Here is a 27,982-nt window from a genome sequence, read left to right on the forward strand (position 1 = left end):
CCAGAAATAGCACTGAAATTGTAAGTTAACCGCAGGCCCTTAATGGTGGTATAATTATAAAGCCATTTAACTATTATGCTGAGCCCTTGGAGACTAATACCACCGTATGAAGTCCTCCATTTTCAGAACTCAAAGCTTGATCTCACAATCTTTGACTAGACATTTCTGGAATGTGTTAGTGAGAGCTTTCAGCCACAAAGCCTCATCAGTCCTCACTGCTGAAGGATGACAAAACACGGCTGCTTTCTTTAATCTCGAAGTTCCTGTAGCTGCTTTACTGTTCCAGCCCTGATCTCTGATTGTGAGGAACCATTAGAGGGTTTACTGTACACAGTCTTTCCCTATTCATTCCTCCATTTTCTTCCCTCCCACGCAGTTCAAATACTTGAAGAATCTGCTGCTCGTCCATGGAGCCTGGAATTACAACCGTGTAGCCAAGTGTATCCTGTACTGCTTCTACAAGAATATAGTCCTCTACATCATCGAGGTAAGTCACATACGGTAGCTCACAAGACTGAGAGTCATGCAATGACTGAAGTCTGAATGCAAGGCATTGAAATATTTCCACATGACATGATTAGGCAAAGGGAAAGATTCCTTGTTAGATTTTCCGTGTTTGTGTTTCTGTTGACTGGACCTTCACATTACCTGCCAGTTTGTGAGGCTCCAGAGTGAGTAGTTTGAGTTCTGACATACCTGCAGAGGATATACACAAACAAACAGGCTCACAAACACAAAGTAGTGAAGGGAAAACTGCCTTTACGAAATCCTCTGCCCCGAATCACAAGTGAAGTTTCCTCTTTGAACACTCTGTTGACAACAGGAAGAGACATATATGAGCAAAGCATTTTAAACTGCATAAATAAATGCAGAATTCTAACTTACTGTGCTTTTTCATTACAATAAAATAATATTCTGGAAATGTTATTATGTGCACAATAATCTCTATTAACAGATTCTGCATAGACATGTAGAATCTGTAGGCAGGGACGAGGATTTTAGGGACGGCAAGTGTTCTGGTTTCTGTTTGTAGTACGCTTGTAGTGCGAGTAATATTGACCAATCACGTATCAGCAGGCTGCGGCATATGCAGTAAAACCAGTCCGTGAGGAGAGCAAAAACTTGAGATATTAAGCTTAGAATTTCCATGACTGAGAACCTTCTCCTACTTGAGATAAATTTCCTTGACGCTGTGTAACAAAAGCCGTTAAGATTTCAGATTTCCAGACTTCCCTGAATGCATCAGATCGATCCGACCTCCGTTCAACAAACGAGCATTTTAAAAGTAGTTTTCTTCTCGTCTTGAGGACAGACCTGACAAAGCTTCATTTTTACATTTTACTAATCTGCATCATGACGGTGAAATTTCAGCAAAGGCGAGAGCCGTTAATTAAAGTCACTCACAAGAAAAGCGGTTTCTTTTTCTGTAACAAGGCAGCATGCAGGAAAGGAAGTCTTGACTGGAAGTCGTTTATCTCTAACTGCTGGCTACACACGCCGGCACTTTCACTGTCGAGGCTTTATTGTCGTCTGAATATTCCATTTATTTGAATGTTTTCAGTCCAAAGTATAAAAAAAACTTCTGAATTAAAAGAAACATTTTTGATGGTTTGGAAATATTTCAGTTATTGTTCATTCCGACTTCTGGGAATCGTGACATCTAGGAGAATTCTGCCAATATAAAGTGAATGCACTGAATTAAAACATTGTATTTTTGCTCAGCCCTGTGATTATTGAAGTTTTACTGTGCTGATGATTGAGGAATATTTGCTTTGGATGGAAATTATAAGCAAGTCCTGAACGCTGTTCGACTCAGCTCCACTCTCCATTTATATCAGTTCATGCTGGTCGGTAAGGTTTACACATGCTTGCACATCAGTCTGCTGGCGTGCGGTAGGTTTGATGGCATGTGACAGATACCAGACCCGGTACTGATTGCAGGTTCAGAGCTATAACCAAGAATGACCAGACAGGTTAAGTGCTTCCTATCAGCAGGAGCTTTATCATCGGGGGTGCTGAGATGGTTTGATCTACCGGCCTTGCACTTGCCTCACGCAAGCGAGCAACAAACGTGTAGAACAGATCGCAAGAGATCAAAACAAATTATTTAAAAACTTGAAATGCCTGAGGGGGGCCAGTACCTGTGGAAAGCAAGGGATTTACACTCTTCCTCTGCCTTTGCTCGGTGTAAAGGGGACAGTTACCAGAGTGCTCCCTGGCCATGCTACGTCAGGCTATGAGGGATCAGCCACATGTTTTAAAACATCATCACCGCATAACCTGTCATGGAAATATGAGCACTTTAAAATCCTCTTTTGTTCATCCTCTTTCTGTGACACTTGACCTGTGATCCCCCTTTTCCATCCTCATTCTCCTTTATGTACCGTGGAGAATCAGTAGACTACCTTTTGCATTCCAGCGTGTCTGCTTCTGGCTTATTGTGACCTCAACTAAAAGAGGCCGCTCGGTCTCTTTCCAGGCTGTAACAGCAGTTAAAGGTGCTGCAAGAGTTTGATCATTCTTCCCTTTTCCAGCTTAAATTAAATACTTTTTGTAAATGCAGTTCCAAAAGAAAATTCACTTTGCAGCAAATTGAATTTTCCGTCTGCCTGGATGTTAAATTTCTTCCATGTTCGTCACTGTTTTGTTACAGTTTGTAAACTTTTCAATGCTTCACTGACTCAGAAGAGGTGGCTTAACTTCTGATGTTTATAGAGCATCAATTCAAGTCATGCAAACCCCGTCTTTAATTTCATTTTTACTCTTTGTCCTTTATTTGAATCCATAACTCCTCTTAACATCATTTATCCTTTCTGTGTCAAACTGCAGCTCCTTTTTGATTCATACCAGGTCCCCTTTTCAAAGCAGGTCCTTTTCCAACAACCATAAAATAACATCTATAGTTCTGTCTGCAGGGCGAGCTCCTTTCTAGCACACCTTTTGTTGTTCTCTGAAAATATAACTCCATCTCCTCCCCCAGTGCTCCCCTCCTTCAGGGGATTCAAGTAGATAATAGGACATTTCTTCACTGTTTGGCTGCCTCAATATTTCAAATGTCCCTGTTTTGTTAGACCCTGACATCTAACACACCAGTGGCCCCAGGGAACGGGCCAAAGCTGCATTTGTTGCCCTAATAGGTTTACTTTTGTGCCTGCATGTTTTTCTGGTCGACTCCCGTGCTGCCTTGCAAGAATCAACGATTTTGACTGGAATTTTAACTTTTTTTGTCGGGAGCACCATTGTCTGGTACAGCGTGTGTTACAATCTGAATACCAGGTCCGGGAGACTCTGCTTAAGCCTCTTTTCGTCTCCCTCTCTCTCGACGGGTTCTTTTTTAAGAGACATAGAGTAGGAGGGTGACGGATTCTGCGGCTATTGTGGAAGAAGTGAATGCGAGAGCAACTTAGTCTGAGGCTCTTGGAAGAGTTGTGTGATCATTCAGGATTTTCTGTGACTCACTGCGGGTTAATTGTGAGTCAGAAAGTGAGGTTGTCACTCCAATGGATGATTGAGTGACAGTTGGAACAACTTCACAGTGTTTTCTTTTGGCTTTCCCCCGCGCTGTTGATTATGGTTGGCATTCCTTGTCCTAATCAGTTAGAGAACAGTTGAAGCATTATCACGCTTGAAAAATGGCCGCGTATCTATTGAAGAGGGTGTTTTTCATTTTTAGGATGTATTTGAAACAATGAACGAGTTTTAAGCAGAATTCATAACTTCTACTTAATCACAAATTAGACTATTAACTAAAGAGCAGGAGTGAAAAGAGACTGAATTCAGCCACATTCAAGCTAAGAGGCCTTTCCAAAGGAAGCCATAGAAACTTCATTCAAATGACCGATCCAGCTGGCCACTCATGTTTGATTGACACATTGCCAGCGTGCTACAGAGGGGGCTGATGGACAAGTGGCATTTATGAGGCAATTACATGAAAGCTCATTCAGTGCGGCTCAATGTAGTCGAGAGACGCCTCGGAGCCGGAGAGCAAAGCTTGCCGACGATTGCACGCTGAATGAAACCACAAAGGCCGCGCCGGGCATTATGACGGCCTGCGTTTGTAGCTTCACATATTTCAAGCATATTTATCAGCTCCCTCTTTATCTCCTTCTTTATTCTTTGATTGCTTTGTGCATGAATTCCATTAATATTCTGGAGTTCTAAGCTTAAGAGTATCAGGGCTCACATTGTTGGGGACAAATGTCATTATCCCCCCTCCCCTCAAACCCATTGCTACTTCTAGACAAGGCTCGCAGATCTGCCTCGGAATCAATGATTTTTTCAGATAGCCGCGGCCCAATCCCCCTTTTCTCAACTCCCGCTTCCCTCCATTACTGTTTTTCATGATGTGCAGTCGGGGAGAGAGGCCAGCCACACCCCTCCGCTGAGTGGCACTCAATGAGGAGAAGAAAAGGGGAAGAAAAATCCTGCCTGGTACTTCCCCTAATGAGCAAATCAATGCATCTGTCCCTCAAGAGACGGGAGAGGGAGAAAGAGGGAGAATCTATTGGGACCCCGAGGACCAGGCCAAAACACTCACACAGAAGCAGTTACCACATGCTATGAATAGGAGCCTTTTTTAACTTAGCACAACAATATATCAACCCGGAGCCTCTCATTGGGCCGAGCTGTAATTAATTCAGCAGTTTGACCTACTCGCTAGCCTCTCGTTACCAGTGCTTTAACCACGCTAATGGTCGAACCTGCCTCATGGCTTGGGCTTCATCTACGCATAACCCATAGCAACGACATCTGAATGTACTTTCCGCCAGCCAAAACCTCAAACACCTAAAACTATTCTCGCACTGCCAACAGATGAACTGTACACCTTCAGATTCTCTCGGTTACAGAGCCACATGGTCCCAGATCTGGGTGAACATGCAGCTTGAATTTGAAAACAGGCCCCCTCGTATAAAAGAAACAACATCATGGTAGAGTGCACCTGATGGAGTGGAGGCTGGGATCTGTGATGGGTGGGTGTGGCAGAAAGGGGAGGTGAGGCTCAGGGTCTGGGGGCACGCACATAAACATAGGCTTCATCTATAGGAACCCAGACTCCCACTGCCAAGCAAGGGAATGAAGCGGGGGTGAGCAGGGGGGGGTGACAGACATTTGTTTTCATGCATATGCTTACACGACTAAATGGGAAAGGTCCAGTGGCAGATTGGTATTGGTCGTGTAGAGAGTGGCAGCAGCGGGTGGGGCCCTCAAATAGGCTTTGTCCCAATCTGAGAATTTGTAGCAGTTCATGCCTTCATAATGAAGTTAAATGAAGCGAGGAAATGCTTGGTTGGCCATGGCCAAAACACAGAACCCCTGATGTTCCCTTGACAGATTTTGGCGTGAGCGAGAGCCGATTCTGGACTGCGAAGTGTCAAACTGTAACACTGGGAAGAAGGATTTCTGATTCACTGTCAGCAAACAAGCGGTTTTCAGATTGTACATACAGATCTTCTCCAGGATGTGTCGGATAAATCGGCTTTACAACAATAAAATAATTCATGCTTGATGTTTTTCCTAATAAATGCTGATTTTTTTTTGTAGTTTATTTAGAATACTTGGCTTCAGTCCTGATCTTAGAGACATTGTTTTGTTCAGATAAGTATGACTAATCAAGATACGGTGATAAGCCTCATCTCCACCCAGCATATGGTTTACATTACCTCTGTCTCCCTTTCCTGACACAATATATCAAAGTCTCCATCAGCCCTGACTCGGCCCCTATAACTAACCTCTTCCATCACCCGCTTGTCTTCAGGTAGATCAAGGAGTGCAATAGTGGGCTTGATTTACGTTTGTAGCTAATCCAGTGATGAATCCAGTCGACAATTTGCATCGGGGAGGTGGCATCTGAGGGTCTAGGCTTTCCCATGTCTTTTTCTTCTTCTTTCTAATTTGGTCCTTTGTGGAAAAGTCTGAGCCTTTCCTGAGTTTAAACCTGCCTAAGTTGGACTAATGATAAGTTGATAACAGGACAGCACTTCAAACAAAACCCTGATTAGTTTTCAGATCTTTTTTTCTTTAATAAATTCCAACTTTACTCCAAACTCCACAATTTATGCAAGATGCATTACCCTTCCGATATTTAAATTTTTCACACTAGAGGAGATCCTGAATCCTCTCTGTGAAGTCTCTGTTGCCAGAAGACTGAATAATATAGTGGGACAGAAAAATGGATTGTCAGTCTGTAGACACTGTGAGCCCGTCTCAAATCTGATAATGGTAACCACTCAGCCTCACTATCACTAATGGAAAACATATTCTGAAAGGGCAATTAGAGGGACTACAGAGATTTAGTGTCCTCATCATCTAATTTGGGTAAAAACCTGCAGTATCAAATTCATGAAAAAGTCTCTGATTAAAATGACAGTAACGGGAAAGAGACATGAAACCATTCCTTTCATCCTGGTTTGTCAATGAAAATGATAATCTCTAAAATGTAACCATATAATGAATCTCTGATTGTATTTTCACTGCAGCTTCTTTCTCTCCTTGTTTTCGCTGTTCTCACTCATTCTTTATGTAATTTTGTCTCCCTTAGATCTGGTTCGCGTTTGTCAATGGCTTCTCAGGGCAGATCCTGTTTGAACGCTGGTGCATCGGCTTGTACAATGTGGTGAGTTCCCATTTCACTCCTTTTCTCTGTTGCTCTCCGACGTAGAACTGATTTTCTGTGTTGCCCCAAAACTTATCCCTTTATTCTGTAACCATGTCATCAACATCTTGAAAACTTTCTTCTTTATTTATGACCTGTTGTCAAGTCCATATTCCCTGTGTGCCCTAAACTATGTTCTGAATACGAAAGAACAATAGCTTTACTTGCCCCAAAGAGTGTAGTTAGCAAGGGCAGCTACGTTTAAATGATAAAAAAGTATAGGAAGAATGGTGCAACAACTAAGCTGGCTGCTGATGTAAGGAGTCCCACAGGGCTATATAATGGGACCACTCCTAATGAACTCATATTTCATATCTGTCATGAATTAAGTAGATGAAAAAAATGTGCATCTGCAAGTCCGATCTTTAATACGCCTTTAAGTCCAAAAGGAGTTGACATGTAACCTTAAACTGTATATAAAATAAACTCAATTCAATAAACAAAAATTAATGAGAGAAGTGTGAAGTGAAATTTTCCCACATTCCTGTTTGGCCTCAACTGGAAGTAATTTATGGGAGAGACGGACTGTCAAGTGAGAAGAACATTTCCATGGCCCTGCCTCTTGCATTCATTTAATAATACACCACTTCCTTAGAACCAGTACTGTATTTGTGGGTGGGAGTGGCTTCAGTCTTTCACTTTATCCAAAAACTGGAGGAATTCCTCGGGCTCAGTGGGAGTCTGTCGGAGGCAGTGGACTGAATCCTCCCCTCAATGGAGATCTTCCTTGGCCTAGCTCTGAATAAGAAAGGAGCCCAGTGGAGCATGTCCTGTGGCCCACTGGTCCTGCAGACTCCCACTCCAGATGGGCCTGCAGGGGAACTCACACCAGCTGACCCGCTGAGCCCCCCCAGCCACACAGTACCATCACTCCACTCTCAGCAGCTGCTATACAGAACAACATTACAACACTGCTAAGAAATTACACTTTAGCTAGGATTAAATACCTGCTTCTCCGTCAAGAGCATTGCAGATGTTCGTTGGAGATGGGTTTTGCATATGAAGAGGCTTAAAGCATGACAAATCAAAATAAGAAACCCTGAAGGGATTAAAGGTCAATGGTCTTGATGATGTAATGAATGGGGCAAGTGGAGAACAAAATGAGGCTTATTCGTCCAGAAGTGTAACATATGGAGACAGTGGCAGAGATGTAGAAAGGCAGTAACCATACATTCCAAACAGCTAGCTGTTAGATTGAACTACACTGTTCAAGAATTCATTTTTTGAAGTTTACATGATTTTTTTTTTGCATTCATAGTGTGGGTTTAGTCAGTGAGATCAAAAGGTACATTTTAGAGGCAGATAAATCCATTTGAAAAGTAGGCAAAGGTCTGCTTACTGACTTTTTCCAATGTGTTCTGTTGCATCTCACAGGCTTCATCAGAACATCATCATGATCTTCATCAGATACATGTGGTTAATACCTGTAAAAAAGCCAGCATGTGGTCCTTTTCAATTGAAATTATTTCGTCACACAAATATGAAACCTTGTTCCCAAGTTCAAGAATGTATATAGTATTAATGCTAACCATGTTTTAGACACTAGGTACCTGAAAGTTTCACTGAAATTACATCATGTTTCTGTGTTTCCTTGTGCAGATCTTCACAGCTCTGCCTCCTCTCACTCTGGGGATATTTGAGCGCTCCTGTCGGAAAGAGAACATGCTGAAATACCCTGAACTCTACAAAACCTCCCAGAATGCTATGGGCTTTAATACCAAGGTAACACCTGTCTTTAACACATGTTCTTTTCTTATTTTTGCATATTTACAGATTTAAACCCTTAGAGTTAACTCCTTTAATATTTTCCCTTTGGTCTTGTTGTTTCAGTTATTTGTTGTGTTATCCTGATTACCTTTTTTCAAACTTTTTTCAGCCCGTCAGGGACTTTGTAGCTGAAGTATCATAACTTTTAGGAGGGAGCTCTGAGTTTCTCCAAGTCTGGTGTAACATTTTAAGCGAATATCTCTTGTAAAGATCAACATTTTGTAGTTCTCAAAAAATGTTTTTGGAGCATTTGGCCTGTTGCTATGGTCTATTTAAGTATTTACAGGCTGTTTCTGACACCATCATTTTGGCAGGTGAATTTATGTTTAACTTCTGAAAGAGGAGTATTTAAATCTTAAAGAGCTCAACTAGTCTCACAAGTGTTCATCTGTGATTGTAGCATCTAAAATTTAAAAATAGGTTTGTGCTCCACCACACTAAGGAAAAGGTCAAATGTTCCATCTCTTACATCCAATTAACATCACATTAATGATGCGAGAGGTTCCTCTCGTCTTGTTGTTCAGGACTGATGCGTCTCAGGTCACAGGGACCTGGCAGCTGCAGTCAGCGCGTCTCCGGTTGTAGTCTGCTTTGGCCTGGCATGACCTATTCTGTCTGGTTCCAGGGGCTTGTCGGTTAGCTTTCCCCCCTTTGCTGGTAATAAAGATGTCTCCTCCTTTCTCCATGCTGAGACAGAGCCCTGGACCCTCCTCACAGGCGTGGTGACCTGGTTTGAGCTGCATGGAGGTGGATTAAAGACGGATTGGCCATGGCGGTCAGGGGCAGGGAAGGTCAGATGGGTTGAGGGGGTGCAGCAGAAAGAATCAGGGATGGAGGGAATAGAGAGAGTGTGCTGTCTTTGTGTGACAGCGTTTGTTGCGGAAAATTATGCAATTTGTTTAAGTGAGGGAGTTGTTTGTTCTCAGAGCAAGGCTGTCAGATTGAGTTTAACCCATCCAGGACCACACTGAACGTGTGAAATTACGTCTCCAGGTTTACTTAGCTTGGACCACTTTGTCTGTTAAAAGTGACCATTCTCACAGTGACCAAGTAACGCTCACAAGTGGATAGATGACTCATATAAAGCTACCCTATTAAAGGTAATGCCTCAAAACACCTCTAAACAAACAACATATTACTGACAGAAATTTCTAGATCAATCCATTTTACAGACAATATTCTTTGACTCAACTTTCAAATGTGAAGATTTGATGATAATGGCAATGAAAGTAATCATAAAGTGCAACTTTGCTAATAATACATCTGTTTTGTAGCTGTAAAAATAATGTGTGAGCAAGCCAAAGCTTTAATTGCAAAAATAATGAAAACATTTGAGATCGTAAACTCTCCCATGATGAATGAAACTGAAGGTCATTGGGTCGTTTACTTCATGTAAGTAAATCAGGCTCTCATTATGGCCTTGATTGTTTTTCATAATTAAAAAAAGCTGAAGAAATAGAAGTCAGTTGGTGGCTACACAGACGTGCTTCATCCAAAGTAAGTGCTATTTGTTGTCTTCTAAATAAATGGAGTGCAAACAGCATAAATCAACGCCTTAGTTCCAGTAGTTTAACCGTATATATGAGGGACATTTTTCCTCACAAATTTGTTTGAAGTCTGTTGCTGACTAAGTTTTCCCTTCATTTACTGTTTTTCTTTAAAAAGTCGATTAACGTTTTGTGCCAGAAAGGGGTCATGAAACTCTGCCTCTGATAGTTAGAAGCAAATGAACCTCGATTTTGTTTGGGCCACATTTTCCAAGACCCATAAATGATGACTCGGCCAGGTCAGCAGGTTGTTTTTGCTGGCTTGTCCACCCTTTTCCCGAGATATTTTCCTTGCAGCTGGCCCGAGGCGAGGCGAGAAAATCCAGCAGGAATTTGGCCCCTCGAAGCCTGTCTTTTTGCTCGCCTGGCTCTTTTGTACACAACAGATACTGTCTTTGTGAATTAAAGCTGTTTGTGTTGAGGTGAGAGGAGGAGGGAGTGACTGAGGGTGTTAGAAGCTTGAGGCGTGGCTTCTGCTGTGTCGCCTGTTCACTTTTAATTACATATTCCTGACACTTGAGTCACTCTAACAAACCATGCCGCCCTTTATGTGGTCTTAGTCTTTACAGCACTTTAACAGCAACAATCACCTCTTATACAGCACCTTTCCCTCGCTTATAATCTCCTGTTTCTTTCCGTCGCCCGTTCGCAGAGAAACAGGAAGGGGTGGGCAGCTCTGGAAATATTTGGCTCGATATTAATTACTGGCATTCATGCTTTTTTTCTTTTTTGGCAATTAGGACTCCCACAAAGGGCAGAATCTTTACAGGACAGACCGGGCATTCATTTGGAGGGGATCCCTAGCAACTTGCCGGGATACAAGGGAAATAAAGAGAGCAGGGTGGCTGCAGGGGTGAAAGGGAGGATCCCACTGTGACAAATGATTATGAACATTTATTGATTTCATTAGCATTCATTATTGTGGAGGGGAAACTAGGGCTTGTTTGCACCCCTGCAGTGTTTGGGAACGGGGTAGTCGATAGAGAGCTGAGCCTGTCAGTGGGAAGCTAATTGGCATAAACATGTGATTGTTACATTAGTGATAACTTAGTCCAAATTTGACTACAAAGATAGAGGGGTGGGGGTTGGTTGCAGCCACCCCTCGCTCAATGTATTGGGTTTTGTGTACACAGTGGGAGGGTGAGGTAATCCTGGGAGGGGGGTGGCTGCTAGTGGACTTTGTTTAGTCGATAGGAAAGGTGAGGAGGTCGAGCCACTGAGGCCAAGGTGTATTAGAAAGGCTCACAAGACGTTTTCCATCACTGTACGCTATCCTGCTTTACACACTACTTTTATCCTTTCCTTAGTATTTGGACAAGCCCTACATGTAAAGCTAACAGTTATTCTAATGGTTACCCAAACCTGCATGAATCCCAAGAAATTTTAATTTCCAGGGTGTCCCGTTCGTCTCGAATAAGCCGTGTTTTATGTTTTACTGACAGCTTTGCTGAAGTTGTTGAAAATGCTGTTTTTAAGAAAGTGAGACTCCAGCTTGTCGTCTGCCAAGAGCCCATGATTAAAAGGAGGCCAAAGATTAAAATGTGGTGTTTTTCTTGTTTGTATTTTTCCTCAGTCAGCCATTTACTCTGAGTTTGATGAATTTTCAGCACTCAGAATTAACACCACCGTCTGGGTCAGCACGGGGGAGGAAAAAGGGGGCACGAATGTGGAGCAGGTTTTTTGGCCGAATAGATTTCACGGCTGTTTCATGCTACATCGCCCATTAGTGTTGTGTTTGGCTCGGCCGTCGCATAATGTAAATTTGAAACAAGGTGGTTTTGGAGTGGGAATATTGATTTAAAGGACTCATCCAAAGTCTGCGTGCTTGCACACGCAGACACACACGCAGACTGCGGTCCATGCCACGATTTTCCAGGCCCTTAATAATTACCATGAAAACAGTTTAATCTCTGTCAGGCCTGTCAGTCTCCCTGTGTGTGTTTCGAGACTGATTTCAGCTTGTTTAAACCTTCCTGTCATTTATTTCTACACCAGTTAAAATTCTCACATGAAAGGAGCGCAGCCTAATGAAATGTAGAGGGTGGAAGCCCCCACGCTGGCAGCACACGCACCAATGCTGTATAGTGCTCTTAATTTGGAGGCGATAACGTATAGTTTGAAGTTTCTTTCTCTCGCTTTTTTATTTGCTTCTGTTAAACTTTTAAAATAACTGGAAGTTAAAACCTGCATGCTGACATTGTCCCCTCGCTTTTCACTGCTCGTACACACACTCAGCAGCCTCTCTCTCCCCTATAACACACACAGAGGATATACAACGTGTCTGTCAGCGGGGTGGCCATTCAGCGAGGAGGCCCCGACAAAACCGCCACTTAGCCTGGTGCTGGGCTGGCACAAAGGGCCCAGGTCAGGGGTCACTTGGAAGGCTGGAGCTCCCCACACCCTTTTCTCATGCTTTTTTTTTTCTCTCTTTCTGTCTCCCCCCTCTCTCTCTCTCTCTTCTTTGAATCTCCTGCCGCCTCCAACCCCCCACCCCTCTCTTCCTCCTCCTCCTCCATCCTTCTCCCCTCTATTTTGCAGGTCTTCTGGGCCCATTGTCTGAACGGCCTCTTCCACTCTGTCATCCTCTTCTGGTTCCCCCTTAAAGCCTTCCAGCATGGTAAGTAGCTCCCAGAGACTCCGCCGCGGCTCCTCGGCGGGTTCCGTGGAAGAAGAGGGAGGACAGTCGAACACACATACTTTGTCTTAATTAGTTCTCTCTTCAACCGTCCAGTCATGAATTGCAAACATGTGTGTGCTCCATCGAGAGCGACACACACTAAAAAACGTATATTCATGTTCGCAGCAGCTCATGTGTTCTGCTGAAATGCTTTCGCTCACAGTTATTCACACTTACTTCATTTTTTATAAACACACCACTCGGAAACTTTCCAGGTGACCGTTCAGTGCAGACTGTGATGTTTTTTATCACTCTAAGTGTGCAGGTACATTTATTGCACAAAAGCTTTATTTATCTGCAGGTCAATTGTGCATGTTTGTGCACATTAAAATGCAGGGTTTCTGTGTGTGCGCGCACAGAGAATAGGGATCTTTGAGCCTGTAAGTCTTGGCTGGCCAGAGCAGGGGACCACACAAGCTTGGGCCTGCTCTCCAAACAAAGGCGCCAAGCCCCTTCACTCTGACTGACAGGCTGTCAGCAAAGCCTCAGCGCACACGAGACATGTGACCAGCCGGAAGTAAAGGAAAAGGGAGCTTCTCTTCCCCTCTTTACTGGCAGTCGACCACTGTTGATATTGTAGCCCCAGCTGCAGCCAAAATCCACGTGGGCAGTTTGGAGCAATATATCTCTTGGATCTTAATTTGTATTTGATTAATTCAGGAACTCCTTCTGACCACTGTTTTAGGAAAAGTTTGGATTCCAAATTAATGGAAGAATAATTAGCCTTTTTTTGGAAACAGTCCTGTTCTTTCTATTTCATCAGTAAATTAGATTTTTTTCAGAGTACCATGATTAATGCACACCAATTGTGCTTTCAGTCTTACAGATGGATTTACATTGAAACACTCTCTCCTAATAGTTGCAAAAGACAGAATTAACATTCCAGCCTCTCTCAAAGGGCGGTAACAGAAGCAGTGTTTTTACTGTGTTTTTCCCTTCAGGCTCCTGTGTCCGTCTTTATATGCTTTACACGTCTCTAATACACCTTTCCCACCAAAATTAGCGTGTTGACGCGGGTTTTTCAGACCCGGGAAGACCCGTCAATAAATGTAAGTTGTCTTTTTTCCCATTGCCAGTGGAGTATACTCCTGTCGGTCTCTTTTTTGCTGCGTCACCGTCTGACGTCACAAACGCACCAGAAACAGGGTTAGTAAACAGCGATGATGTTACGGTGGTTAGGTCTTTATTGTATCTATAACTCATTCAGTCTATTTATCAAACTCGGCGCCAACAAATTTGGAATGATGTTCGAGCGCTGTTTGGACGGAGACGGGAGGAATTTGTAGCCGTGCGCGTCATAGCATTGGCCGGAAAGGGAGCCAAGATTAGTGTGTCGACCAACACAATAATTACCCGGGTCTACTGCAGAGTCATTTGACCCGGGTCTGAACGCAGAGTGCTGGGTGTTAAACAGGTGTGAGCGGGTTTTTTGACCAGTGGGAAAAGGGCTTAACAGAGCGTTTTACAGTTCACACTGAGATGTACTTAACTTAATGTCCTACATGCTGTCTGATTGTTTACTCTTTGAATCACCTAATGGAACTCTGAAAAGAGACGTCCTCGGCCCTAAAAGCTTCTGTTTTTGATTCTATTCACAGATACAGTTTTTGGCAACGGAAGAACTCCAGACTATCTCCTCTTAGGCAACATGGTTTACACAGTAAGTGCACCAATCTTCTTGACAGGTCGTGTTTCTGCTGTGTTAAACGCTTCAGGTGTCTGAGCCAAGCGTTATCCAGTTTCTTTGAATAAACACGGTTTTGCTTCCTTTCCTCGTGTTTTCATTCTGTCTGCAGTTCTTAATGTGCAGTACGTAAAACAAAAATATGTACTAAATGAAAAGTCTGTGTGATGCTCTTCCCATGACCGGTTTTAGCATTGAAGGGAGGACGGTATTTAATGTCAGGTTGATTTGTGTCTCCACAGTTTGTGGTCATCACGGTTTGTCTTAAAGCCGGCCTGGAGACGTCATCCTGGACCATGGTGAGTTGACGGCTCTCTTCTCTGTCCCTGAGGTTCTGTTATCTCTGTCCAGCCCCTCCTTTTTATATGACCACTGATACTTGTGACATATTTGACATCCTCTTCCTATATCCAAATCTCTTTATGGTTTGTTCCCAATGTGCTCGTAATCTATAGGTTTACATTTACGAGCAAACAACAGAAAACGTTGCCTATGTACAATTTTAGCAGACATATGTTAGTTCAGGTCAAAACTACTTCAAATGAAGAGCCTAATCACTTCACTGTCCTCTGATTCTCCACCAACAGTTCAGTCACATCGCCATCTGGGGAAGCATCGGCCTGTGGGTGGTGTTTTTCATTATCTACTCCTCCTTGTGGCCCCTCATCCCCCTGGCTCCCGACATGTCAGGAGAGGTAAACACACGCACGCTAGCATGTCCTCACACACATGCTCACGCACCTGCACGCCGATTCTCTCTCTTTAGGCAACCGATTTCTCCAGTACTAAAGAAACAGCTGATATGGTCGTCTATCTCTGACAGACCTGCAGGGCCTCATAATTCATTTTCTGCTACAAACTCACGCTGGTGGGAAAATTCAGAGTTCAGCTTGACGCAGGTCTTTGTAAGGAGAGCCAGAGGGGTGTAAACTGTCAGACCTCTGGCTTGTGTTGCATAATGACTTAATTGGGCCAATTAGCCCCATGTTTGTGTTACATTGCCCTCCCTCGGCTCTGAGTATCCACAGGTGACATTCAAACAGTAAAGCAGTCTGAAAGCAAAGAGAGGTGAGGAGGTGTTTGCGGACGAACTGAAGTCGCGATCGCCAAGAACAAATTTGAGTTTAAAATACAATTTTTAAGGTCATTAATGTTGAAAAAAAGAGTTTAAAAATAGTAAAGTTTTTGAGGTTATTTACATGTGAATGTGTCTACTGTCTCTGAGGGTCACAACAGGTGGTCAATGAGAGCCCATTGACCACAGGTGACATTTCCCAGTGCATTCTGGGGGGAAACAATGAGGCAACTTTTCATTAGAGAACAACAACACAGTAGGAAGCTATTCAGAGAAAACGGCTGGCGCCACACAGCTGGCAGGAGAAGAACAATCTATTTATCATGGCTTCTGTTTGTTTGTCTCCAGTCTGAGATAAGTCGTCTGACATTAGGCGATTCAGTGAACATTTGAAGCGTTGCACAGTTCATCACAGAGCCACTGGATCGTTTTGCACCTTCATATCTTTACACAGCTTTTTGCCTTCAGTGGTGATTGATGATCGATGATTTTGGATTGGAAAACTTTTATATTCCACTCTGGAAAAGACTTGTGAAAATGCCTGCAGCTCATTAGAAGTGTCTTTAACTTGGACATTTTCATGGTTTAGTGATAAGAAATCTCTATTTTTTGTTTCAGTTATTCATTGTTTTTCTTAACAAGTAAAAGCTGGTTAATCAGGCCGGAAAGAGGCTCTGTCCAATGGCAAATCTGCTTACCAGCACCTCTAAAGCTCAGTAATTAAGAAGTCATATCTTGTTTGTTTAATCCGCATGAAAAGTGTAAAAACGCTCAAACCATGTCTCAGAAAACCAGCACAGACTTAGGAAGGAGCTGTGGCCCGCAAAGAAATAATCCGGCACATAATTCTCTGCAAATCAGCAAAATGTGATTTCCATACTTGTGTTTCTTTAAAAGATTAAACAAACGAGATTTAACGTGTTAAGAAGTGAGCTTTAGGAGGCAGATTGGCTCCCTTGGTTCCAGAGTTTAAGACCAGCTAGGCTAAGCTAAACAGCAGCTAGCTTACAGCCTCGAGAGAGGTATCCGTCAGGCTGGGTAACTGTTAAGAAGAGAAGCTTTTCTGCTGCAGATTTGAGACAGAAGAGGTTGAAAGAGAATATTTTTGTTGTTATAATTGCAGTGTTTAAAACTGATTGTTATTTAGTAGTTAACTGTACTTTTGCATCTTAAGTCTATTACATTGGGTTCTGGTATGCACATGGGACAATAGATAACTTGGCTAGCTAGAGATGCACAAAAAACCTGAGCGTTTTCTTTCACCCACTCGCTCACTCATCACACACACACACACATACACACAGTCGATGAGTACATTAGCTTCACTCTTCCCAGTCGGTGAGGCCTGCCGCTTTCATCCACGCCCTGCAGCACTTGATTGAAGACAGTAATGGTGTCCTGTGGGTAGTTGGTAACCCTATGCCCCTGCCCCAACTCAGGGATGCCAGTACATCATCAAACGAGGGACACATCTCTCCGAAACCCGAGATGGCATCAGAGACTCAGTCTCCGCCTTTAAGACCTTGTAGCCACAAATACTTCACTGCAGCCTCCACGCTGTGTGCTTAAATCTTCACATTTTCTTGTACTCTCCGTCCTTCCATCTACCTTTTTTATGCCTTCTCTTTTACTCATTGCATCAGCTTTTTCCTCTTTGTTCTCTTCTTCTTCACGCTCTCCACACTACCCGTTGAAAAACTGCCCGAGGACTAACAACGTAACAGACCCCAGAACTCCCCTCTCCTCCTGTTTCTGCTCTCACTCACTACCCGGCTCAGCGCCTTTAACAGGAGATGCTAAGCAGCGCTCGGCTTCATGTGGACGCATTCATCAATGTCAGGCTACATTTTCTTTGGACGATTGACAAGACAGGTGCAGGATCCATCTAGGAAACACACTGCAGCAGCTAGCACGCTTTTCACACATTCCCCCTAACTGTCTCATCCCGTTCGCACCTCATAAAAGTCCGACACAGATATCAAAAGAGAAAGTCAGATTATTCTGTTCAGGCAGTGTAATCTGCCACGCTAAGAAGCTTAGCTTCACCTCAGGTGATGTCTCGTGTGGGCTGTCACACTGACCTGCTGTCTGCTGACTCTTCTCTGCTATCAACACAGCTGTCTCCAGAACTGTTTATCCTGTCTCTGCGCTCCGCTTCTCACACACACCTTTGCTATTTTCCAATTTCTGCTGCAAGCTGCGGTGGAGCACCTCTCACCCTCTATCAGGCTCAAGTACTTGTCATCAGCACATAGATTGTACACTTGGCAAGTGTGCATCAGATTCTTCTACAGCTTCTGCTCAGTGATAAGAAACATTTCCTCAGAAAGGAACTGTTCTTCAAAGAAGTTTCCTGCCGTGCAGCGTGCCAAGAATACATTCAGGGCGATCTTTGCCAGGCTGTGAGATATTGATGACATTCAGAAGAGAAAAGAAAATGATTTCTTGAGAAAGAAATAGAAGTCGTAGTTTCTCCCTTTGGGATATTTAAAAAGTTCAGTCCAAGCGGACTTATTTTATTTGCCAAGTTAAAGTAATAATGTTGAAGATTTTCATAGTTTGAGCTATGGCCAACTGATGAAAGCGAGTAAACAGTAATTGAAAAGATGGATGACTACAGATACAACTTCAAAAAGAAGTGAAAATCCAAAGAAAAAGAAACAAATTGGACGCTCAGATGAAGCAAACAGTCTGAAAAGGAAAGCGACCGTCAGCGAGGAAAATCAAGAGTTACAACCGGAGCCAACCGTGGACGTCACGCATGCAACACGTTCGGATATCTGGGAAGTGTGCTCCTGCAATGACCGTTTATCGCCTTAGGTGACAAAGACAACAGAACTGATTAACACTTTAAATTCTAACAATTTCTCATAACAATTGTAGACAGAAAATCCCATTTCCCAACACATCCAGCCTTTCTTCACTCTTCTGTCAGCCACTTATTTAAGTTCTCTTTCCTGACTTAATACTCTCACTGCAAGAGGCTTTATTTGCATCAATATCTTTACTCACAGGGGACTAGTTTATCCCTGTGACTTCCTGTTACCTGTAACAATGGCACAATTTGTCTGTGTTCATACAAATGAGTCTACCATGTCTGTAAAAGAGGAACTTCTGACCCTAAAAACAGACATTGTACAATATTATTGGTCCCATCTGAATCCCTGTCTGAATATTTTATTTGATTGTGCTTCTATGGAACTGATTTTGACATCTTAATAAGAACTTTGATACTATTTTGGAGCTTCATCTTTCTAATTTGAAAATAATTATGAGGTCCCCCGATTCTGTTATTCTTGTCACGAATCCACAAATTTAAAAAGCTCATGTCACGAATCGTTTTTCTGCGTTGCTATAAAGAATCATAGCAACTATTTTCACATTTTTGTCCATGACGGTCGACTCTTACACAAAAAGAGGGATTTTTTTGCCTCAAGGCGGTTACTGTTTTGGAAACCAACTAAAAGAGAAACTTGAAGCTTGCTTCAGACAGGTAATCCATCAAAGTGAACAGGAATACATCTTTTAGTTTTCAAGTCAAGCTGATTATTGTTGTTTGCAACGTACCTGAAAGGGAAGGTTGATTTAAACAGGTGATGAATTAATTTGCTCCAACATGCAAGAGTTTTAAGTTAGCTGCCAAAATTCCCCTAAACAGCAAAAGCATGCTTATGATAGACGCCTTCCTATTGCTGCCGTCCTTCAGATAAAACTTCTAAAACCTGGGATGATGAATTATGAAATGTGTGTCCTTCTTGCAGACGTAACAGAAACACACTGACATCAGTAGTCTGACACGGAAACATTTACAGTTTATTAGTTATAAGGTCGAGCTGTAAACTCCTGGCTGTCGACCAGCTGCTCACATCTCTTTAATTCTTGTGTATAAGCATCCATACAATCACTGCAGTCTGTTACTTATGTGTTTTTAAATCTTGCGGTTGAGGCCAAAACCAGCTCCCTACGCCTGTTGCATCATAAGGTCAGGACTTTTGAAAGACCTCACAAAAGAAATATTAACCCCTGTTCGTCACTGCTGTTGACTTTGTCCCGCAGTGCGACTCTTGGAATCCATTCGTTCCCTCTTTGAGACTCATGAGCGTGTCGTATGGGAGGTTTAGTTGCACTCATGAACCCACAACCTTTTAATCCTCCCTTTGCTAATGATTGATAAACTACACAACACATGGTTGGTGTAATAGCTGACCATAGTGTGCAGTATTAGTGAAAACAACGGCTTTAATCTGCTGTACACACTCTGTAAATCACGAGTGCGGCTGCTGAGTTACAAGTGTTTACGTTAAGAGTTTTCCCTCTGTTTTCCAAGTCGGTGTCTTGTTGTCTTTGTTAGGCAACACACAGAGAGCAGACTGAGAAAGCCTTTGTTTGCTTTACACATTGACCTCTTTCAGGGTGGTTATTGGCTGATTTGTCTGTGCTGATGACATTTAGAGAATTTGTGGGTTTTCTTTGTCCAGGCAAGGCGGCCATTTTGCTCTTTTTATTTGCTTTCTTGTTCATTTTTGCTTTTCTTGCTCTTCATTTGAGTGAGCGTGACCTTTTTATATCCCCCTTACTCTTCTGTTTTTTCTACGCTTTGCTGTCTTTACCCTTCAGAACCTTTAACTCTGTATTTCAAAGAGAGACTCTGTTGAGGATTTGAGCTCAATTTGGCCAAATGTAGCGTTTCATCTTCAGTTTTCACCTTGAAGACATCATGTACAGTTGAATCCAGCAAGTCGAAGAATCAACATGATAGATGCAAACCAAAGCAAAGCCTCAGACAGGATTCAGCTTAGTCTAACCCCTCTCCTCTCCGCCTACTTAATAAAAATGTTGCACAAAGAAGCTCTGTGGATTCAGGAAGCTAATGTTTGAATATTAGCATCTCTGGGATGTCGTACAGCTGGCAGAGCATATAAAGGTGGTTTTTCTTAGTCTTGTTTGCTGAATCCAGAGCATAGTGTAGGCCTGCAGGGTGAATAGTGAAGTGGTGGATTAACTCAATTTACATTTAACATTACAATGGCGAGCATTAACATAATTAAATCTGCTGAGACTGCAGGCTTTCTTAGGCGTGATCAGCCAGGTGTCACATTCCCCTCGTCAAGTGTTTCTTAATGACGACGCATAATGTACTAAATAGTTTAATAGAGTTGTATCTTTGATGTTAGAAGAGTACATCAGCCGAACATGAATGAAGATGCCCTGTTCCAAACCGACGCAGATAGCTGCAAAGTACAACCAGAGTCTGGTCTGTTGGCCCCTGAACGACTCGGCTGGAGCAGTTGGGTGCTAAATGCCCTGCTCACGGTTGCTTCTGCACCTAGATTCATTAGAAAAGCTTATATTCCAGTCGGAAGCCTTAGCTTAAAATATATGTTAATGTGGTAATCTCGAAGAGCTCAGTTTCGTTCTCCTTGGCAGCACCTGTGGTGATAAACAGTAATTGCAGGAGCACACTTCCCAGATATCCAGACAGTGTTGCATGTGTGACGTCCACGGTTGGCTCCGGTTGTAACTCTTGATTTTCCTCGTTGACGGTCGCTTTCCTTTATAGACTGTTTGCTTCATCTGAGCGTCCAATTTGTTTCTTTTTCTTTGGATTTTCACTTATTTTTGAAGTTGTATCTGTAGTCATCCATCTTTTCAATTACTGTTTACTCCGCCTACCCTCTCTGGCAGACCAACCACTGCTGGGTGATGGAAAAAGCGTCTCTAACCGGGCGCCGCTTGATTTCTCCTGCGAAAGTCACCACAGACACCCAGTCCTTAATACTGCCTCATCAGTGGGCTCAATCACCATTGTGTTATCTCATGCGGCGATAGATAGTGACTGAACAAGAATTTATTTAAATGAAAATCTTCAAGATTATTACTTTTATATGGTATGGCATCTTAATTACCTCTCTAACCTCTTGACCACCCAAATTCTGACCTTCACCTTTTTAGAAAAGAGGTAGAAATACTCAGAGAGATACATCTCACAACAGTTTACAAGTTAGGAGGCTTTTTGTGTGTCCACACACATATGATTGAGTCTGTCTGTCTGTCTAGTCTTCCGTCTAGTCTATGTGTCTTTTTGTGTGTGAGGCCAGTGTGTGTGGGGGTCAGCAGCCAGTCAAAACACGACCCTCCACGCCAGCGGACACTACTGTCTGTCCAGCCAGACAAGTTTATTAGTTTGTCCTAAAAATACAGCCCCGCTCCCCGGACCTCTCTCACCCCGTGCAGCTCCCAGGGGTCCCCTGGTATGAGACATCGCTAGCGTCCACCAACACTGCTGACCCCGCTCGTAGTCAGGGAAGCCCGTCCAGATGCCTGGAGACAAACATTTGTTGATTGTTACTGGGTAGATTAGTTAGGAATATTGTGCAGAATGTTATTACCAGTATTACAGAATTTTATGCTAAACTTGAGATTTGAAGCATCCATCGCGTGTACACATCATTAATAGCTCCGGGCTGTGTATGGAGATATATAAATATTGTTCATAGATGAAACATGTGAAAGACTAAAATGGTTTATTTTTCCATCTCTCACGACTTTGATTTAATATGCTGAGTATACATCGCCGGTTTATTTTCCAAAGACTCTCAGGACAGCTTAAACGTCCCCATTAAAATGAACGATACACTGGATGAAAACGCAAATAATTAAAATGACTCGCAACCCAAAAAACAAACAGTGAATGTTTCCACCAGGGCTGCATAATTTTACAAATTGACATGAAAATATCCTGTGCGTCGATCCAATTTTCCCTCATCTCCAACGTGTTCAGCCTCCAGGCGACAAAGAAAAGCTCCATTCATCCTCGTCCCATCTCGAACTGTAGGGAAAAGCCTTTTTTGATTTCCTGTCATTTGGGATTTCCTCCCTCCCCAGTGTTTTGTCAGACATCAAAGTCAATTTGCAGGTAATGGTGAGCAGATTAGCTAATTTGAGCAAACCTGTGCGCTTTGATAGTTTTGACACTGATCTGTGTGTGTGTGTGTGCGTGCGTGTGCATCCTGAGGGCCCTGCCTGTGTCACATTACAGGAAGGACGCTGTCGAGGGGCCCCCGCAGTTTAAACAAGTGGCACATTACAATGCAGGGAGCGCGAGTTTTGCACTTCAACACGTAATGACAGATAGTTTCAGTGCAGCGGGCCAAAGCAAACATCATCCTCGCACAGAACGCTGACAGCTTTCGCCCACACCGAGAAGATCCACCGTCTCCCCTCCGCCCTGCTCCCAAATCAACCTCCTCTCCGCCCAGCGCTTTGTGATTTTTAATTTAAATCACGACAGTCGACCGTCTGCCTCTAATGAATCCTATTTTTCCTACGACGGACCGAGTGCAGTGACGCAGTTTCTTGACTTGTTTTGGATCTGAACTGGACCATCTCCAAATGTGTTTTTCTTCTAGCAAGACGAATGAGTCCCAGAGCGGATAACAGCTGTCTCATTTCTAGATTTATTCTGCTCATGAACTCGATGTGAACATTTGTTACGTACAGCGTGAAAGATAAAACATCGGCTCATTGTTTATAATTCAGAGGCATCGGGCATAACTCAGAGGAGCTATGTGACGGCACAGAATATGTACTCTGAACTTCTACTCAGCTGGGCGGACTATGATAACATGTTGCAGACCAAAACAAAGACTTTTATTTGAACAATTTTATCATTCATTCTTCATATTTTTGGGCCAAGTTGAACCTCGATAGTCAAACTCCTACTCACGTAATAACTGCAGAGTAAAGTTGGTTCCAGATTTTTCTTTTTACAATTAATTAGTTTTAAGAATATCAGGCCGGAACTAACAAGTTTCAGTTTTGAATAATTATTCTCTTGATGAATCATTTGATGAAGAAAATCAGAAAAAATACAAGAGCTAGCGGCACTTTGAGCTTAATGCTAATATCAGCACGCTAACATCTTTGATGACATCTTACTGAAGAGTGTTAGCATTCTCATATTAGCTGATGGAATAAGGAGCCCCTCTAAAGCTGCGGACAATGAATGTCTGAGGCTTTTCTTACTCTACAAACATTAACCACTTAAAATTGAGCTTGCAAGTATTAAAGTCTGACATTCACAGCTCTTGTGCTTCCTCTACACCCTCTACACTGAGGGACTGTTGTATTGATCATCTGCGATCACTGCCCTGTGACTCCTGTGAAGTATTGACAGGAGCTCTCAACACAACAAACAGTTGAGCTGCTTTCCTGTGAAAGAGATCCCTCCGTCTAAACACTTCACAGGTACTTCCTCCGCCCTGAAGGGCCGAGAGGTGGAGGACATCCAAACAAAAACATGGTATCATTTAGTCACGGAGGATTAACCCACTTTGAGCAGGTTATTTGGATCCATCTCCTCCCTATTTCCACAATATATGTGTTTGTTTGGGCTGCCTTTGTCATGTATGGTTTTCATTATGTGGCACTACAGGGGATGGTAATAGTGTTATCAGGTGTTTCTTCTTTTGAAGAGCTCTTCTTTTTATCTGATCAGTTGTTGAACCCTCAATTGTCTACAGTGACTGGAGAGTAAGTGTGTGTATATATGTGTGTGTGACAGGCGGACATGATGTTCAGGTCGGGGGTCTTCTGGACGGGCCTGGTCTTCATCCCCATCACCTCGCTGGTCTTTGACGTGGCCTACAAAGTGTGAGTCTCTCCTCGCTCATCATCACTCCAATACACATCCAAAATCTCTCGTTTCTCTTGAAGAAATTCCTGCTGGAGTTTTCTGTGCGGACTGCCGAGGAATTGTAGCTTTCCCATTCTGTGATCGCTCCGTGGGAAATGTTTGCGTCTGCTCTGGGTCTGGTTGACATCAGCCCACAGCAGATTCAGCGTGTCAGGAGCAATTTGCAAACCTAGAAGTTTTACTTCCTGATGAACCGAAACAGTCGGAATTGGTCGATGGGGTATTTTCCCGTCAGTCTGGGAAGGTTCTATAATGTTAAAGCATCTGTCGCATGATTTTTGTTAAAGGAATTGTTTGAATTACAGGGTGAAGAAAGTGTGCTTCAAGACTCTGGTGGACGAGGTGCAGGAGCTGGAGGCTTTATCCAAAGACCCTGGAGCAGTGGTGCATGGAAAGAGGTACAGTTACACAACAACACCACTTTTTTATGTCCTAGAATTAAAGTCACCTTTATGGTGTGTTTATTTCCTGTTTGCCTTAATGTACTGTTAGTAGTAAGTTCATTACAAGCGCAGTGTTAATCATGATATGCTATGGGAGAGCTACAGAGTTATGAATGGCAGAACAAACTGGCAAGTCTTCACCGTCTCACTGCATAAGTATCATCATATGGACCAACACTATCAGGGGAGTAAATGTCTTGGCAGTTATTCTTTCGCTACAGAAACTATAAGATCATCGTGGAGGAAGAATCATCTGTGACCTCCAGAAGCCCTCGAAATTACACAAACGCTCACGTCTCTGCTGCCAAAACTATTCCTATGTGGAAGAGAAGGAATCTTTAAATTGCTGCTAAATTGCAGGAGTTTGCCTGTAATGTCAGTAATCATGTCAGAAGAGTAGATGTCTCATTTTAGAGCAGCAGTCCTCTGATATTAAAGCCATATATTACAAAAACTGAGCCAGCTCCGCTCTGCTCCCCGAGGCCTGCAGCAGGCATCAACACGGAGCAGATCAGTGTGAGATCTCCTGCTGGCTGAAAGTGATCCCCCTGCCTGGCCACTGTCCCGGACCCAGCAGGCTGCGGGGCAGACACACACACACACACACACACACACGCTCGCATGAAAACCACATCCACAGAAACAAGCGTAGAGAATGGAGGAATACAAACACACATATAGATGAATGATTTTACATTTAAGCATGTAGCAGGAGCCGTGTATGCACTTAAGACACACACATTTGTTAGTTTTACATGAATGCCAACGTGCTGTTTCAGATATTTCACCGACACACATTAACACACACTTTGTTCTCCCCCCTGCGCCTCCACTGTTTTGTCTCCCTACATGGTGTTTGAACCAGCAGGTAGAGCAGTTGGCAGGTTCATCCACTCTGGAGGTGCTTGGACACAGGCTTGATGTATGGGTCATTAAATCCGCCTGTGGTGCTCAGCTTGCCGCTAACACACTGCCTGTTTCTGTTTCTGTCTCTGTGTGTAGTCTGACTGAGCGGGCCCAGCTCCTGAAGAACGTCTTCAAGAAGAGTACAGTCAATTTGTACCGGTCCGACTCCATGCAGCAGAACCTGCTCCGTAAGTTACACATTCTTCCCTTCTTTCTCTTACATCCTTTCTTACAACAAGTCCGTTCACTCTTACCCCAAAGTCTTCAGATTACCTACAAAATCCACTCCCTCGTGAGGGAGCAGATCGAGCTCCATTATTCCTCCTCTGACACACACTGTATCGGTAAATCTTTCAGAGCAGCTCACCCTTCGTCAGTACGGGAAGGCAGAAACACACTTTTCATCCCACCTCTCGTCATAAATACTCTGCGTTCAGCAGATGCAGGAAACACAGATCAGTAACTGTGTCTGCAAGCAGCCCCACAGTTCCCTGTTTCTTAACCCGCAGTATATCTACCCCACAAACCGCTCATATGAACTGTCGGATGAGTTATTGTCAAGGCCCGTTGGAGACATGAATACATGTAGTGTGGATAGGGCTGGATATCGAATCCCACTTCTTTTTCTTTTGTTTAATTTGCCTGAAATACACAAGAATTTTGTTAAATTTCCGATTTATAGGTTAAAGGCCTCATTGAGAAAGGATAAATGTCACAGTTGTAGGTCAGTGATAAATTATTTACCGTCCCCCTTCTAATAAAGTAATTTTAGCTACTGGTCAAGCTGGTTCACTGACATGTTTAGTGTGTTATTTAACTGTAAATATTAAGCTTTAATTTCATTATTAATATATATGCCACAACCTGCCAGAATGCCTCCTTGTAAATATGGATGAGGCTCTGCATTGAGAAAAAGTAGGGGTCTTATACGTCAAACAGTATTAGATATTCCACGTAAAGGTCATAACAAAGGTCGACCAACAGAGAGAGAGTATCTCTTACATGACCTTACAACAGCCCCCGCTGGAAATGTTTTGTTCTAAGAACGTTCTGAAAATGTCACATGCAAAGATTGTATTTGGTTCCCACAATGTTCCTTTTAATAGCAGGAGAACGTTCTCTGAAAACATTTTCAGAATGTTCTTTTGTTAACAAATCACAGGAACGTTTTATAAATCCTGTTCTGATAGTTGAGGCCGTACTAACATCCTGAGAAGATCCTCAGAATGTTGCAGTGAGCATGTTCTACCTTTGTTTACGTAACATTGAGCAAATGTTTAATAAAAGGTGTTCTGACATCCCAGGCCTCAATAACATCCTGAACATATCTTCAGGATGTTGCAGTTAAAACGTTTTGTCTTAGTTTAAGCTTTAAAGTTACGAACTTTATTTGAAATGAGAAACATCCTTAAAACGTTCTTTGAAAATTAGACTAATACGTAATTAGAACTTGTAGGTAATGTTAGCCGATGCCATGGGAACGTTCCCTGCTAGCTGGGGCAGCATGTCACTATAGTTAATTATACAACAGTTAGTTCCGACCAAGTAATCTGATTGGACAAGAGGCAAGAGTGCTGATATAGAGAACAACATTACTGGGACTTTTCACTCCGTGTATCACTCAGACACATTCCACTCAACAGTGAACGAATCACAGCCGTAGGCCGTTGTGAACCATCTATCTGTCAGCTCATGAATATACCTCGCTTCTTCTTTAGTTTTCATACTGTGACACAATGAATTTCAGAGACAGTATAGGAAGCTCTACAGCACATATAAAAACAGGGATTAGAAGAGGTCAACAGAGTAACAGTCGGCAATCTGAGCTGTGATTATTACAGAGGTGTGGGCTGAAATATCACAGCCTCTATATCAGGTTTAAATAACACACAGATGATATCACAATCAGCCAACCCCCCTAGAGAAATACAGTTCATTCAAACAGCCTCACAAATATTCCACTAATACTCTCAGCATGGGTTTGTGGTTCTGTTTTTGTTTACTTTTCTCTGTTCTGTCGTGTCGTTTGTCTGATCAGTTTGTTTTTTGTTTGTCTCATAGGTGGGGATGAGATCGTTGTTGTGTGATACCTTTTCAAATTTCATTATTCAAACCCCACCCCCCTTACTTTAAAACTCCAGCCACCTTTAGCTCCCCGATAGACGCCTCTCTCTCCTCGTCTTTTTCCGTCGTTCGCTTCCTGTCCTTCCCCTCGTGTGCCTCGTGTGTCCTGAGTTGAGCTCAGTAGAGCGAGATAACGATGAAATGATGAAATGTTGCGCTGTTATTCCCCCACAATGCACTCCACTCAGCGGGGTCCTTTGAACTTCCCCGCTGGCCTCCAGGTACTGAGCGAGTCATTTGACACCTGAAGGTGAGTCAGGGGTCAAAGGTCAGAAAGGAACCCTGTAGGAAAGTTTAGGTGATAGAGCAAACGTATAGATAGAACTTTTGGGGAAGCTGTGATTTAGTTTTTTAAACTCCTTTTAGTTGATTTTTTTCATCACATCATTAATTTTAAAGGAATAGTGTGATG

General features: G+C 42.9%; 1 protein-coding gene across 4 annotated transcripts in view; it reads left to right on the plus strand.

The window, feature by feature from the left end:
• The window catches only part of atp8a1 (ATPase phospholipid transporting 8A1), a 114,231-nt gene that overhangs the window by 82,563 nt on the left and 3,686 nt on the right, over window positions 1-27,982 (plus strand). For all 4 annotated transcript variants that reach the window (XM_069669195.1, XM_069669196.1, XM_069669197.1 and 1 more), the window contains 10 exons: window positions 377-487; window positions 6,539-6,613; window positions 8,252-8,374; window positions 12,505-12,583; window positions 14,242-14,303; window positions 14,570-14,626; window positions 14,915-15,022; window positions 23,966-24,054; window positions 24,403-24,495; window positions 25,543-25,634. In XM_069669195.1, the coding sequence (XP_069525296.1) occupies window positions 377-487; window positions 6,539-6,613; window positions 8,252-8,374; window positions 12,505-12,583; window positions 14,242-14,303; window positions 14,570-14,626; window positions 14,915-15,022; window positions 23,966-24,054; window positions 24,403-24,495; window positions 25,543-25,634 (889 nt within the window). The remainder of the gene's footprint in view (window positions 1-376; window positions 488-6,538; window positions 6,614-8,251; window positions 8,375-12,504; window positions 12,584-14,241; window positions 14,304-14,569; window positions 14,627-14,914; window positions 15,023-23,965; window positions 24,055-24,402; window positions 24,496-25,542; window positions 25,635-27,982) is intronic.

Source organism: Semicossyphus pulcher, unplaced genomic scaffold (assembly GCF_022749685.1).
Source record: "Semicossyphus pulcher isolate SPU_LCO1_2020_fin unplaced genomic scaffold, fSemPul1.0.p SCAF_2, whole genome shotgun sequence".
NCBI classification, from domain to species: domain Eukaryota; kingdom Metazoa; phylum Chordata; class Actinopteri; order Labriformes; family Labridae; genus Semicossyphus; species Semicossyphus pulcher.